At 30.4% G+C, this 16,111-nt stretch overlaps 1 protein-coding gene across 2 annotated transcripts in view; it reads right to left on the reverse strand.

The window, feature by feature from the left end:
• Nucleotides 1–6,452: 6,452 nt before the first annotated feature.
• The window catches only part of LOC129905314 (AP2-associated protein kinase 1), a 43,620-nt gene continuing 33,961 nt past the window's right edge, over nt 6,453–16,111 (reverse strand). The window contains exons 8-9 of one of the 2 annotated variants that reach the window (XM_055980766.1): nt 7,909–9,464; nt 6,453–6,574 (exon numbers count right to left, since the gene is read on the reverse strand). In XM_055980766.1, the coding sequence (XP_055836741.1) occupies nt 6,566–6,574; nt 7,909–9,464 (1,565 nt within the window). In that variant the 3' untranslated portion in view covers nt 6,453–6,565. Of the gene's footprint in view, nt 6,575–7,037; nt 9,465–16,111 lie in introns of those variants that run through there. The other variant, XM_055980765.1, reaches the window with a different exon arrangement.

The raw sequence follows: 16,111 nt of genomic DNA on the forward strand, positions 1-16,111 counted from the left end.
AAATTTAAATTTTTACACTAGTTTCGAGAAAATTGCAATGCGCACACTTACCGGCTGCGCACACTTACCACGAACGACTCTAAGCAGTATTGTCTTATTTTGCTGGGATAAATGATTCATCTTTGGCGGCAAATGGAAATTCAAATATCATTTCATATGAAGAAATCTTAATTGTAAGTGTTGCCGTTAATTCTGAATAATTTTTCTTTTTGAAATTTGGGCCTCTTAAGGGTAATTTATTTAATTTTTTTTTGGTAGGTATTGGCTAAAACTCTCCCAAAACTATTAAAAAATTATGTACAAAAGCCAATAGTACTATCCACAAAACGTAGACTAAAGTCAAACCACTCATTTTCGCAAGATTTTTACTCTTAAAACTTTAAACGCGTTTTTCTTGAAACCATTTCTTTTTCATCTGAATTTTTTTTGTGTAGCAGTACTTACGCTTACGAGTGATTTTTTTCTATATATTAAAATTTAACATTTTTATGGTTCTTTTTCCCCAACTTTTTTCGAAAAATAATTTTTTTTTCAAACACTAATGTCATTCCTTTAATAATAAATTAATCAAAAAAATCCGTTGTTTTGGTGTGTAATTTAAAGAGAATTTTGTTTTTACTTGCGATATAGGTACTATAGGGCAAGTTCAGGATTCGTAAAAAAAATCGAACTCGAGATAACAATTTTACATGACATTACGATGATGGAGAAGGCCAAAAAAGTGGGTCCGGCAATTCTGTCTGTCTGTCTGTGTGTCTGTCTCACTTGGTAGTTAGCAGTTTTTGGTGATTCCCTAGAGGGGAAATTGAAATTTTTTTTATGACCAAAACTAACGGTACTTGCCATATAACGGAAATAGAAAAAATAATTTTTTTCAAAAACGGCTCTAACGATTTTGATTTAAATTTTTGTGTGTAGTACTACACATAAGAGCCAACTTTTAAAATAAAAAAAATATTTTTTGTACAGTTATTAACGGTACCTGTCATAGAACGGTTTTTTTCGTTTCTGAATATCTCGTACAATATTAACCCTATTATAATGAAAATTTTTATACAAAAGTGTTTAAGTAAAGGTAATATTAAAATTTTAGAAAATTTTCAAAAAACGCATTTTTGGATTTTTAAAAAATATTTCAAAATTTTTTTTTTGAAAATCAATTTTTCGAAAACGGATTGATGAAAAATTTTGAAATTTACAGCCCTATGATGGTAGCCGATCGGAAAAAAGTTCCGATCGGAAGATTTTTGTATTCACGGTACCCGAATTTGACAAGAAAAATTAACTTCCAAACAACGCACTCATTTCCCATTTTTTTTGGTTTTTATATTTTTCGGATAATATTTCACGTTTGAATTTGTGTCGGGAAGAATCGGAAAGAAAAAACAGCAAAAAGCACAACCCGCCGCAAATATTTTGACAGTTCACTGCATAGCATCGCATTTATTTTAAATTTTCAACGCGCCTAAGATTTTTTTCGTAAATCTGTCCGATTTTACAGTCGGAAGGGTAAAAATCATATGAAAACTGAAAAATTCGTACAAATCGGATACAAATCTCTTCCGATCGGCTACCATCATAGGGCTGTTAGTTTTTATGTGTAAATTAATTATTTCTTCAAAATGACATACCAACTATTTTTTTGAAAAATGTTAGAAATTTTTTATATACAAAAAATTATTTTTTTAAAAAACGGCTCCTACGATTTTCGAAATTTTTTTTCTTAAAATACCTTTTTATACAAGTAATAAAATGGCATAATTGTTTTTTATTTTAAAACATCATTTAAGACGGTGTTTAATTAATTATAAAAACAGATTTTATTTTTTTACACTACCTATGAAATTTCTTGAAAATATCAAATTTTTCCTAATTTTCTTGAATAAAAAGCTTTAACATTAGAGTTACTTTAAGCATAAGAGCAAGTTCGTGCGACCCCAGTCGTGCATTTTATTTATAATGAAATTTGATGTCATATTTTCTAATTTTTATTTCAGGATATGACTCATCAGATCTTATAAAAAAAAAATATTTGACTTGTTTTGTAGAGTAATCAATGTACAAAATACAAACCTTCTCAAGCAGCATTTCAATTGTCCAACGCTGTGTCACCCTAATCATTAAAAACTATTTAATACAAATAAAAAAATAAATAAAAACTTTACCTTGTGGACGATGATAGATAAAAATAGTACAACAAATCTAAATAAAATCATGACAGAAGCCTCCAGAAGTAAATTAATAAAAAAAAAAAAATAAATAAATCAATAAATGCTTGGTTGTGTATTTTTTTTTTTTTCCAATAAATAATATTTAATTTTTTTTGTTTTGTTTTAATGATACATAAATAACTGAATAATAACTATGGTACAGTATTTTATATAATATAGATACTTTAGGTTCAATATATATTTTTGTATGTATAATATGAGTTTATAACAATATAAAGGTATTTATAATATTTTGTTTTCTTTTTTTTCATTCCATTTCACTTTTTTTTTTTAATAATACTCTTATTCTTTTATTTTATTTATAATAATCATTTTAATAATAAACAATATTTTGTATTTTTTTTTTTTGCTTTTGTATTTTAAATGAGTACAGCTGCATGAAAGGTAAAATAAATTCTCCCATAAGAAACAAAATATTTTTAAACAGACAAAAAAAAAATTTAACTATATCAAACATCAAAAATAAAAGCATTTCGTTGTGAATTTGCATTATTTTATATAATATATCAGAGCAGTAGATGTAGATTATTTTGTTTAAATTAATTAATTTTGTTTTGTTGCTAAGTGTAAATATTTACCTGAATTTTGTTTTTGCGTGTGCTTTTAAAGCATTTTTTTTTTGTTATAATTTGTTTATTTTTATTTGTTTTGTATTTTATTGTAAGTGGACGAGTGTGGTTCTTTATTTTTTGTTTTAAACAACTACATCTCCAAGAAGGAATGTCTTTTTTGTTTTAACTAAGTTTTTTGTTGTTGTTGTTATTGTTGTGTGTAGAAAACGCTAAAATTAATGGTTATTTTTTGTTATTTATATAAATATAATATATTTTTTAATAAATTTTTTCTTCGCAATAATCACAAAAAATTTGTAGTTTTTTACAACTAATAAAATGCTAACATTTCTCTTTTATAATATTTTGTGTGTTGATTTTTTTTTGTTTGTTTTTCTTTTCATTTAATTTACCAGAAATAAAAAAGAAAATTAAATCTCACAATTAACTTTGGCTTATCTAAAATTCAATATTACAATTTATTTTTTATATTTTTTTTTTTTCATTGAAGTTGTTAACAACATTTAGTTTTTTTTTTTATTATTTTTGCTTTATTTTACTATGTATTCAAAAAATATTCAATTTTTCTCTGCAATCCCATCTTGTTCTAGTTTTTTAGATGTTTTGCAATCATTTTTCTAAGAATACATAACATTTAAAATTTTGCTTCATGATTTCCTTCTTTGTTGTTTTTTTTTATTTGTTTATTTTGTATTAAGATCGAAATATTTAAACTCAAGGGATTTTGAAGAAAGAGATATGAATTGAAATAACAGAGAATGAATAAAATTAAAAAAAAAAAAAAATTACTACTGAAAACCAAACTAATACTGCTTTAACTTAAGACCACTGTTACATTGATACAAATCAATGTAAAAAAAACCATAAACCTATTTTTCTTGTTTGGAGAATTTATAAAGTTACCTCAAATTTAAGTTCAGAATCTACTAAACTTTTAATATACGCTTTCAATTCATGGCGCAAGTTATTATGGACAATCCATCAAACCACAGCCTAGAACAGGGAACATGTCATGAAGCAAACGAAATTTTCTAGGAGCTTTTTTCAATGTATGGGACAAAATAAGTTACGGAGCAATTGATTACACTGGTCGGCAACGAAAATAGAGCTAGAACCTAACCATACTTTTCTGAAGGATTTTTGTGTGCTGAGTCCGAATCTGAAGTCAAAATTTCACTGGCACATCACATTTTTGAAATACTGGAATATTTAAAGCTTAAAAAAGTGTTTTTCTGGGTACATTTGACGTCAAATTACACCACCGTAAAATACTTTTTTTGCAAATCTTTTTATGCAATCTCATAACGCAATATTGTATCCTCCTAAATATATTTACTTTTTTTTCAAAATTAATTTTTTTCACAAAGATATTGGAAAAAGAAATTTATGATATCTCAAAATCTTGCTACATAATCATAGTGAATGGTTGTTTTGATTCAAATTTCAGTTTGCGACTTCTGATTTGGATTTTAAAAAGCAAGATATTAAGGAAAAATGTATTTTTTTTTTTTGATTACACATTAAAAATAACTCCATTGAAAATAAGTTTTTGAGACTTTATGGTAGAAATAGTTATGAGTATAGCTCAAAAACTAGACGTGATAGAACAAAACTGTAAACAGTTTTGGAATTCAGCACAATAAATTTAATTAAAATCACTTTACAAAGTTCTTGATCCCGACTTTTTTTTTTAGCCGCCCAGTGTTATCGATAAATTGCTTAACTATAAATTTCCATTCCCCATAATCTATTCTCTTATAACCTTTTTTTTAATCTTTGTTTTTGGAGAAGAAAAACCGTACAGGTTGTACAAGGACATTAATCTGGTTACGAGTAAAGTTGTAGCGACTGAGATGGCTATGTAATGTGGATAACAATATTCCTGCCCGGAAATTTTCAAACTCCAACCCAGAGCAGTAGAAGAAAACCTTGTCTAAGGTGGCGAATGCAAGTGGAATGGGACCCAACTTTGCATGCGAAACTGGATGCACCTGGCTTAGGATAGAGCTGGCTGGAGAAACTTGTTGGTGGGGATTTAAGCGTGGCTAACAGATCAACATCTACATACATATTTTAAGCCGTAAACCGGAATACTATTACTCCCTTAATGACTGACTAAACAGAGACGCATATATTTTTTGTTTCATTTAAAAGGTACCGTTATTCTTTCTACTACAATTTTTCATATTTTATTTATATATTGTATCCTAGATCCTGGTTTAGATAAAAATATATAAAACACCAGCATGCAGTTGGCCTTAGAAATAGAACTTTACAAAGCCGGCAGGACTCCGCTTTCTGAAATCAACTCGGTCCATTCGGCGGCGGATTACTAGGGTGAAGCCGATACGTGGGAAAGTTATGATCCCCTCGACAACGAGATTGTAACAGCGTCGAATAATAGGAAGGAGAAGGACATTTTAATCGTTTCATAAAATATTCAACTTTTATTGTACTTATTCGTTAAGAATAGTCAATGAATAAATTTATGAAACTAGAAATCAATACGGGAATGACCGTACCAATAAAAACTTCCTATTATAATTTTAAAGCAGAGATCAAAAATAAATCTCAACCTTTTGAAAGGTTCCTTAATAACTCTTATTTGTTGCCATTTTCAATAAAGGTCATAAATTAATTTTTATTTTTAAAAAGGACAAATTTCGGTCAAGGTCTGAGAGAAACCTTTATTTTGTATTTTGTTATGTTTCGGACAACCAGAGAGATTTATCGCTGAGAGAAAAAAATAAATTTCATCTGCAAATGTATCAATTAGAACATCGGTCTCCTGATATATTCGAAATTGCATTGGTTAAACTTGTTTTCCCAGCGACTCAAATCACAGTGGAAAATAAAACATTTTCGTCTCTACATTTATTTTAAACGAAAAGAACTTTGAGAATCTATTATTAGTTGAACAATACATAAACTAAGAAAAAACATCCTTTTCATATTTATTTTTGCAAAATAAAGACATTCTTGACATATCCGACATTTTCCTTTGAATTGACCATTTTTGATTTATTTTCAGCGAAAATGGTTAAAGGTCGACCTTTTCCATTTATTTTTTTGTAAAAATCTCAACCATTGAGAGATATTTAAAAAAATAAAAAATAAATCTCAACCGATAACCTTTATTTTTTTATTTTTAAAAATAAATCTCAAACCTTAACCGAAGCTATTTAAAGTAATGTGGTAACTCTCAGAGAGAAACCGATTGAAAATAAAGGTTGATTGTTATTTCTGGTCTCTGTTTTAAAGTTAAAATTTCTATAGATTTGGTTAAATAAGAATTTTAAATAAGGTTAAGCTTTCTTATTAAAAAAAAAGTTAAACATTATGCGAATTTATACTCATAAATATAAATTGTAATTATGTAAATAAAACTGTGTCGTGTTTTTTTTTTTTAAGTTTATAACTTATTTAATACATGCATTTGTGTTAGTAATAATATAAATTTATTTATTTATTTAAAAAAAAAAAAAATACTTTAATCAATTTCCTTGTTATTTTTAATAAAAATTCTTCAAATAACATTTCGATCTTTATATACAGTTTATGGTTTTTTTTTTCTTCTTCTTCTTCTTTTTTGTTTTCAATGAATAATAATACTTCGTATATAATAAATTTTTCTAAAAATATTTTTTAACTTCTCCATTAATTCTATTATGTTTCTGTTTGTGTATTTGTATCTTTACATTGTTTTTTTTGTTTCTTATTTGTGAATTATAGTTGTATATGTATATGAATTTATTTTTCATTTCAAAAATGCTGAAATTGTAAATTAAAAAAAATAATAAGAATTTATATCAAATTACAATAAAATAACAATATTTTTTTTTTGTCAAATTTTTAACAACAATGGAACATAACATTCAGAAGGGTAGAATAGACAAAGGAATAACACTTATCCACTGTGGAGAGAGAGATAGGGATAGGCTTAGATTCGATAAGTTTCGTTATATTGCGCATTTATAGTAGTTTTTTTTTTAAATTCCCATAAAATAATATAGTTTATTTTTTTTTTTTTTTTGTATAATTTCTCATCAGTCTCTTTCGTCACAATTCTGATTTAGGTTTTTTTTTTTTCATTGAAGACTTTCGAAAAATAATTTCGATTTTCTTTTGTTTATATATGTTAATTGACACATTTGACACTTTTACAACATTTTTTTATATTCTTATTCAACACACATATTATTATTTTTTTTTTTACTTAATTTTTAAAAAATACTTATTATTTTTTTTTTTAATTAAAAGTATTTTTGCAAAACTTGCTTAAATTCTTTCTTCAAAGACTTTTTAGTCTCGAAGATTCGCTTCTAGGAGAATAAATTACTCCGTCTCTTCAAAGAGCCAAATTTCTTTTCGGCTTCCAAAAGCATCTTCTCATTGCGTACCACTTCGAATGGAATCGTCTTTGACATACGATCGATTTCTTGATCCGATGGAAAATCTTCAAAGCTCATATTACTAAATCCAGCTTTGGAACTTTGTATAGTATTTGATTTAAAGTAGCCAGCTTCTTCTTCGTCATTGTCATAGGAGGATTGTGATTTCTTACTTTTGGATGATGAGACTTTCTTGTAGGTTCCGACATTTGATTTAACTTTTTGTGAGATTTTTGCTGGTAGTGTTCGCACTCCCAGATGAGATTTTTCTTTTTTCGGTTTGGATGAACTACTACTAATACCTCCACCAGCAGCAGCAGCTGAACAACCCCCACCACCACCACCACTGCTGCTGGATGGTGGTACTACAGGTTCTTCTTCATCGTCTGGGGTAAAATCGGAACAATGATCTTGGTTAATTTGCACGAAATCATTATCGGCAATGGGATAGAAATCGTGCGGGGTTTTTAGAGCACTGGACGACGACGACACACCGACAGGAAAACCACCCATATATTGGGTATTGGTGGTGGACGAGGATGAGGACGACGAGGGAAGTGGTTGTTGATGCTGTTGTTGATGCTGGTGTAGACCAATAACGTTTGGAGATGGTTCAGGGGTTTTATTTATAATTATCGAGTGATTAACGGTAACCAATTGCTGGACTGGATCGGGTGTAAATTGACTTATAGGGGTGACACATTTACTAATTACCTGTGGAAATGGCTCCGAGCCAAAGAGATCACGCCCATTAGTCGTCGATGATGATGATGATGGGACTTCGATGGGTGGCATAGGCAAAGGCGGCAACGGCTGGGCCGATATTACTGTCACCATACCAAAATCTGAGGAACTTTGAACTTTACATACTGCCGGCACTTTTGATGGTTTGGGCGGAATAGCTGGAGGAGGAGGCATAATTGGTGTAATACCATCAATAAATGGATTAAAAACCGGCTCATTGAACTCATCAAGTTGTTGTCTTCGAGGTTTTGGTGTCAATGTTGAGGGACGCACCGATACCGGCGGTGCTGGGAGAGCTGGTGGTTGCGACTCAGTTAAATAGGTTACGAAAGAATTCCGTTTACCTTGTCGACTGTCCTCTTTAATTGGTGTAGAAGTCCAAATTTCATCTTCCTCCTTCTTCGAATCGACCACAGGAAGACTCTTGGCTCGACTTTTCTTCTTCTTCGGCAATGCTACAGGCATTTTGAATGGCGCCATAGCAAAGACATCCAATTCTTCTTCATCATTTGCAGCTTCTGGAGATTCTTCACTCTTACCCTTCGAATCACTATCTCCAGAACCATAATCTAATTCATCATCGAGTAAAAGTGGTTTATCACCAAACTTGTGTAGGAAATCATTCGATGAAGGACTGAGTTCATTCTCATTGACAACATTAATGCCCCCTTCGGCAGCCATGCGATCCTTCTTCCTCATTCGAACTTTAACAACAACTCGACTTACGTCATCTTCATGAGTTGTCACACTTTCACATTCAGCATGATAAGCTGATGAGCTGCATGTCTTCACACTCTCACTTATTCCGTCATCCATGACAGGTTTTTTGAATCGATTTGCCGAATTCATGTTGTTCTCATCGAAAAAGTCATCATCTTCAGCACGCAAATCACTTGCCGATCCAATTGAATCAGCATCTTCGTCACGTTCTGCTGAAGATTTCTTCCCATCAACAGATGGCTCTGAATTGTTGTTTTTCTTTTCATTTTTGCTTCCAGATGATCCAGAGGCGGCTGCCTGCTGTGTGGAAGTGGAATTTGATGATGACAAATTTTTAGCTTTCGTAGAAGATCGTAGTTTTTTAACTATTGGAACTTTGATTTGAGTCTTATCGACTTTATGATAAGCTGCTTGTTGGATTTTGTGAATCTTCTCTGGAATGTTATTGGTTACAATGTGTTTGAATATGGTCTTCTTGCTGCTTCCATAGTCTTCATTGAAGAACTCTGAATCAGAGTCATCAGAAGTTGGATTATCGTTGCTACGCAGCTTTTCGTATTTATTTCGATCTTCTAACGGTATTTTGACATAACTACTACCACCACCGCCAACACCGGCAATGGTTGTAGTATCACCATCACGTTCGGAATCAGAACGCAAATTATTGAGCAATGAGGCTTTTTCTTCACTTGAAATCACTTCTAATGTTGGTGAGAGCAGCCATTTGGATGAGGTTGACGATGTGGTGCCACAGGCTTGGGGAATGGTGACTGAGGTGCTACCACTGGTGGCGCTCCCACGATGAGCTGAAATAAATCGAGGTCTTTTATGCAGTATAAAAATTGAGTGAGTGTTTTTTTTTTTGAATTTTTTGAATTTTAATTTGTGTGTGTTTCATCAACTACTAAGCATTTATTGATTTGTCAAGAGAAGAAGAGACAAAAGCAAAAGAGAAACAGAAAGAGAGAGAGAAGAGAAAGAGTTACCACCACCACCACCATTACAACATCTCCAATTACCATCAAAGTTGTCTATGTTTTTCTCTCTTTTAAAATTTTTTTTTAAATTTTTATTCAGCAGAGACCAAACTTATTTCCTAAATAAAAAGAAAGAAAAACACAAAAGACCATCTTCCAAATTTTACATATTTTCTTTTTAGTAAAGAAATAAAATAAAATACTATGTTAAAATATGCAGAAGAAAAATTTAAATAAAAAATAATAATATTAATGCAATGGGTGGAAACATATAAAACAAAAAATAAAATATAAAATAAAATAAATAGTGCCACATTCTTTCATAATATATATGTATTTGCATTTTATTTAATCATTTAAAATAAATATATATATTTTTCATTTTTTGTTTTTGTTATAATTTATTATATAGCTTATATATTAAATAATTTTATTTGTTTTATATATGCATTTGACAATATAGCTATTTTAAAAATGTTTGAAAATTCTTCATTCTTTTTTTAGACCCTTTTTTTTTTGTTCGATTGATTATAACAGATTTATATTATTTTTAAAAAAATAATAAAAATTATATTACTAATTTAAAAAATGAAAATTAAAAACAAAAAACCTTGACCATTGTATTTTCATTTTTTTTTGTATTTTTCTATATGACACTCAAACTTGTACACTTGACTGAAAAAATATTAAAAAGATATTTACAATTTATATATTTTTATTTTTTTTGTTTAATTAGTATGCATATTATATTATATATTTAATATATTTTTAAAGATTAAAAGTTATAGTTAATATCGTGTTGGTTTTGTACCTAGCATTTTTTGTTTTACTTTTTTTTTGTTTAATATTGTTCAGACGAAAATTTAGGAAGTTATGTGTGTGTGTGTGTGTTTTTGTATTCAATTCGACTATGCTAAAAGGATATTTTTTATTGTGATTATAATGATGATGATGGTTGTGGACGTATGATGACACAGAAATATGTTATGAATATAAACATTTAATGAAACTACATAAAGTTTTATTAAGAAAACATATTAAATTGTTCGAAAATTAGGTCTAATCAAAATTATTTCTCGGAAGAATTTAAAAAAAACACTAACATAAAGATGCTACATGAAGTGAACTACTAGATTCTTCTACCTCAACTACAAATGCAGACTCAAAACATCTTGATAAACGCCTGAGTTAAAATTTTAGAAACCATTTTTGATAGACATTATAATGAAATATATTTTAGAAACAATAGAGTTGAAAAGTTTTGTTATATAAAAATGAGTACATAGTTTCTATCCCCGCAGACAATAATAAAAATCAATTACAATCAGGCCAATAAGAAAATTTGAGTCGTCTCGCATTTGAATCTTTACGCTTTTCAATACTGGTGTTGGCGTTTGCTTCAAAGTGAAAGCAATATTGGAATGCACTTTTATACGTACATGCCCTTCAATTCCAAACGCCAAACAACATTTTTTTAATTTTTCGTGTTTTCACACTTTATGACTAGATTTACCGCTGTTTCATGGATGGCAATCCGATCATCAAATTTCTTTTATTCCATTTGGTGGTGGTGCTTAATAATTTGTTCACTTTAGTTGAAAAATGATTTGCGTGAAACTTGAGTATTGAACCATAGTTCATAGACTAGTACACTAAAAACTACGAGAGCCCCACCCATATGATTTGCATCACCCAATTCTATGTTTTTAGCTTATAAACGATTATTATCAATAAGCTTTATCACAAATTCCATTGTAGGTGAATACATCCTACGTGTCCCAAAAAAACTATCTCAAAATCCGTCGTAGTAAATTCGGAGTAGAAAAAGTTCTACGATTTTCGAAATTCGTAAAAATCACTGAATTCGAGTGGAATGGAATGGAGCCCTTTTTTCTACGGCAGAATATTTGTGTCAGAGTCTGAATGAAAACAGGTTTTATTTAGGTAAAATGAAAGTTATTTACATGTTGTGTGAAGTAATTTACAATTTTTTTGGTTTAAAATTATAATTTGTTTTATTTTAAAGTTCAAAAACAACAAATAATGCCCAAACTCAAAGGCTCACTGAGTTGTTAAGTTGGTTCGATAGGAAGTCTTGTATAAAAAGCAAGTTGACATAAAAGAAAAAAGTTATTTCCATTAGAATGTTTACAAAATATTTATTAACATGGGCCTTACTAATAAATCCATCAATAAATACGCATTTAGATAGATACCTACCTACTCAAATTTTAAAGACGCCCTAAAAATGTGGTTTTACCAATAACAAAATTAATCACTTCTTTTACTAACTACCGCTCTTTCACTAAATTTACTGCAATTTATAACAGCAAAATTTATCAAAACTCTTAAAATGTAGATACAAAATTAAAAAAAAGTCTTCCCAATCTTGGAATCGAACCCCAGACCTTTCAGGGGTTTGACAAATTTTTTTTCTGAACAAGACAAACGAGAACGAAGGTCAAACGATAGGCAAATGACAGTCGTAACATTTGAACAAGAACGAAGTACATAGTTTCAACGATTATGGTTTTACAAAATAGGGCCCCAGATACTTTTATGCAGGCAAAATATTTCTCCTTAAGTCTGGCGCCTTAAACCGCTTGGCCATCCTCACATAGAACTGAAGATCCATTTTTTTCCAAGCATTTTTGCACTGATTTTCTTTTAATAAATTGAAACACAGGAACAGAAATAGTTTTCTTAACGTTTTGACGTTAAACAGCTTATTTCGAAAACGAGTATGAAAGCTCTCAATGCGGCAAAGGTTTTTTCGATTCCACTCGGAATTAGTGATGACAGCTTGTCGTAGATCGGGACGTAGCTCTCCGTGCGGAGATTTATTACGATGGAATTAGTGATATGGCTGAATCAATAGACCAGCATTTTCACTAGTTCTTTGAAGTATGCAATCGTTTTTCAGGGGTTTTCTCCACACTCTATTGAATATTAAAAATTCGTTGCATATTTAAAGAGTGCAATCAGAAAAAAATAAACCGTATCCCATTGTCCCCTATAAATACCCGTAGCCTAGCATACAGAACTTTTGTAAGTAACTGAATGATCGTTCGAAGTGTTTTCAGAATAATTGATTGATTGGGCGCATCACCAACTCCCAATGGAACCTGACATATTGTAGTTGCAATACAGGGAACCAGAAGTTTGCCAATGATTGCCAACTGGTTGGAAGAGCTATTCTTCTGTTCCGCTACACCTCAGCGTTCGAATGGACTGCAAAGACTTAAATGCAACACAAGCCGATAAGCTGAACGACACTCTTAAAATAATAAGTTAATTCTTTACAGCAAAATATTTGCGATAACGATTTTATTCGCTTGGAGTTTGAAGACAAAAATCACTTCGGAATATCGAAACAATTTTCCTTCAACATGATTTGGCCACTTGAAATATGTTTTTTTCGACAAAATGCAGTTCGGACACTTTAACAGCCACCATACAAGGTACTATTAAAGATTTCGCGCTGTTACAAGACTTCTTTCGATAGCCTGAAAGCAGCGTTCATCGCGTTCACTTGAACACTCGATCTATTGGGGTATGAGTTTAGTGCAAAATTACCAATAAGATTTTTAAGTTTATTAGTTTCGTTGATTTTCTCGATATTCAGTTTTCATTAACATTTTACGAAGGCGATACAATTTATAAACCTTACAAAACTTTAAACTTTGCATTCAAGCGAAAAGTCTTGAGTGAAGTGAGAACTACACATGAAAACCAAATATGGGTCATCTATTCGATAAACATTCCATTTTCTAATAGCATATTTAATTATGAAAATAATAAACCTACATTACGAAAAGTATATTTTGATATTGGCTACATGCAATCTCTATATTTCTAACATGCAGGTGGGATTGACTAAGCTCATTTGTCTTAAAGAGTTTGCTGCTGCGTTAAGCGATATAAAATGTTAAAGTGAAGATTTATATTTTCGTATGCAATTTAAAATATTTGTTTTCATTTCAAACAGCTTTATAACTAGAGTTACCACGGGAAAGCAATTTGTATCTTTTTGTCATAGTAAGGTTTTTTTTCAATAAGCAGAGCATAAGATTTTTTACTTTCGACAAAGATATTTCGGTTCTTTAATTTCAAAACTCATTGCATATGCCCCAAGGTTGGCCGAAGGCAATTTTTTTTTTTTTCGAAATTTTGAATTCAATTGATACATTGCCGATTATGTGGCCAACTTTTAATATTATGTCAATAACTTTAAATGAAAACATTGATATTTTTATAATTTTAGAAAAAGTTAATGAAATGGAAGCAATGGTTAGAAACATATGAAATGATACAAATTTGGAAAATAGAAAATAGAATATTTGTGTTAGTAACATGAATGCTTAGGAATTGATTTGATTTAATAAAAAGGATAGAACTCAAAATTTAAAACACAAATTAAAAAAAAAAATAAACATTAACCATCAAACAAATTTTTAAAAATTAAATTTTGTGTATAAAGTTTTTGTTTTTTTTTGAAAGAAATATTTAATAAAATAAAATACCCCTTTACAAACTCTATTTTATATTTTCTCTATTCCCCATATATACAATAATTATATTATTTATGTATAAGTAATTTAATAACATTTTGTTTCATTTAAATTTATTTGTCTATTTTTTTTTGTTTTGTGATTTTTTTTTTAATTTAATATTTTCTGTTATTTGCGTATTGTTGAAACATCCTGACAGAAGAGAGCTTTAAGTACACTACATATAGAACACAAAATAAAATTTTATTAATTTTATTTGATTTATTTTATACTTTTATCGTAGAACAATAAAGCTTGTCTACGCTGCTAAAAATTTTCACATTTAAACTACATGAACGCTGGCAATGTTGGGGGCTTTGTTGTGCCAAAGAGAATTTTTTGGTTTTTGAATTTGTTCAAATGTCAGTCTTCTTTTTTTCTAAACGATTAAGTAAGGATACAAATAAAGAGAATAAAATCATAAACAACGAATCAAAATATATTGCACCAAAAAAAATTATGAAATACTACATCCGTACCTTGAGTATTAAACTTGGCTACTGAATCCTCTAAATTTTCCCGGCAGTGGACCGATATGAACTCACAAGCAAGAATACTAAACTAAGGGTTAATGTTTTCTTGATTATATAGGCCTTTATCAGCACGAGAATAGCAGCCCTGAATGAGATTGATATCATTTAGCCGAAGACGAATGATCTGGTTCTGGGTTGGCTATAGCTCCAAAACTCTACATTCAACTCAAGAAATCTTATTTTAGCCAACTCCCGACCCCCCCACATCTCCTTTCCAGAAAGTTCAATGCTGTGTTTTCTTGAGAATTATTCATATTAAAGCAAAACATTTTCTACAGGTATATAACTTTGAGTATCAAGAGTATCAATGTCATGAGAAAGTGCATCTCTGCTTAAACGTTTGGAATCGGTAGGTCCCTTTCATTTTTTTAAATTAATTACACGAACACTTTTATGATTGAGTGTTGTTTGTCACTAGGTCGTGCTCCTTCATGGGATATTGCATGTGCCACAATGTTTTTATAACTTTGAGGTGGTCAAGAAATTTGTCTATCTGACACTGCTGTAAACTCGGCAAATTACATTAGTACAGAGCCAAAATTAAGGCTTAATTTAAGCAACTATCGTATCATGACATCAACATTGTCATTAACAATGGTCAGGAATTGTGTGGAGGCCATTTCGGTAGATGAATTTTTCAGCAATGCAACGCACATTCTTCGCATCAGCTAGTTTTATCACATAGCGCTGCATAAGGCGTTACTGCTATAGTGTCTGATTTGAGGGAACCTTTTATTTAGTCGATGCGATTGATATTGGAATTAGTGGTAGTGTTTAGCTACTAAAAGTGACTTTGAGAGAAAGTAGAACTATTTTGCCTCGAATACATCTTAAGTCACTGTATAGATTGCGTACTTCTAATGAGCTTTTATGTCGCATCGTGGTTTTCAATCGTTCAAGGATTATTAAATCCTTTCGAGTTTAAAGTTTAAGGTTCAAGCTAGGAGATCAAATTCTACCAATTCAACTTAAGATTCGGTAAAACCTCAGTTGGAAGTTAAAAGGGGGGAGAAGAATTCCCACTAAGGTACTTCTCCTTAGATCCATCCGGCAGTGGAAAAATCTCTAGAATGAGATCAACGGTGGCGTCTACAGTTCCAGTTAGGATGAACTACTTGGTGAAAACCTTATATGGGCTACTCCGAAATATTCAGAGCTAGGGCCAATAAGGAGCGGCTTGCGGCCTGCACTCGGATAAAAATACTTCATCAAAACGAAAATAAACTTCGAGAAGGCTAACAAGATCGAATTGAATCTCCTCTAATTCCGAAAAGAAAATCCATTCGCACCTTAGCTCTGTCGACCGCTTTTAAGCGACACAATGCGAATTATAAGGGCACTAAAGAGCTTGGCAGTCATAGGGAAGATTATTCATTAATTACAATTGAATGCA

The sequence above is a fragment of the Episyrphus balteatus genome, chromosome 1 (assembly GCF_945859705.1).
Source record: "Episyrphus balteatus chromosome 1, idEpiBalt1.1, whole genome shotgun sequence".
Taxonomy (NCBI): domain Eukaryota; kingdom Metazoa; phylum Arthropoda; class Insecta; order Diptera; family Syrphidae; genus Episyrphus; species Episyrphus balteatus.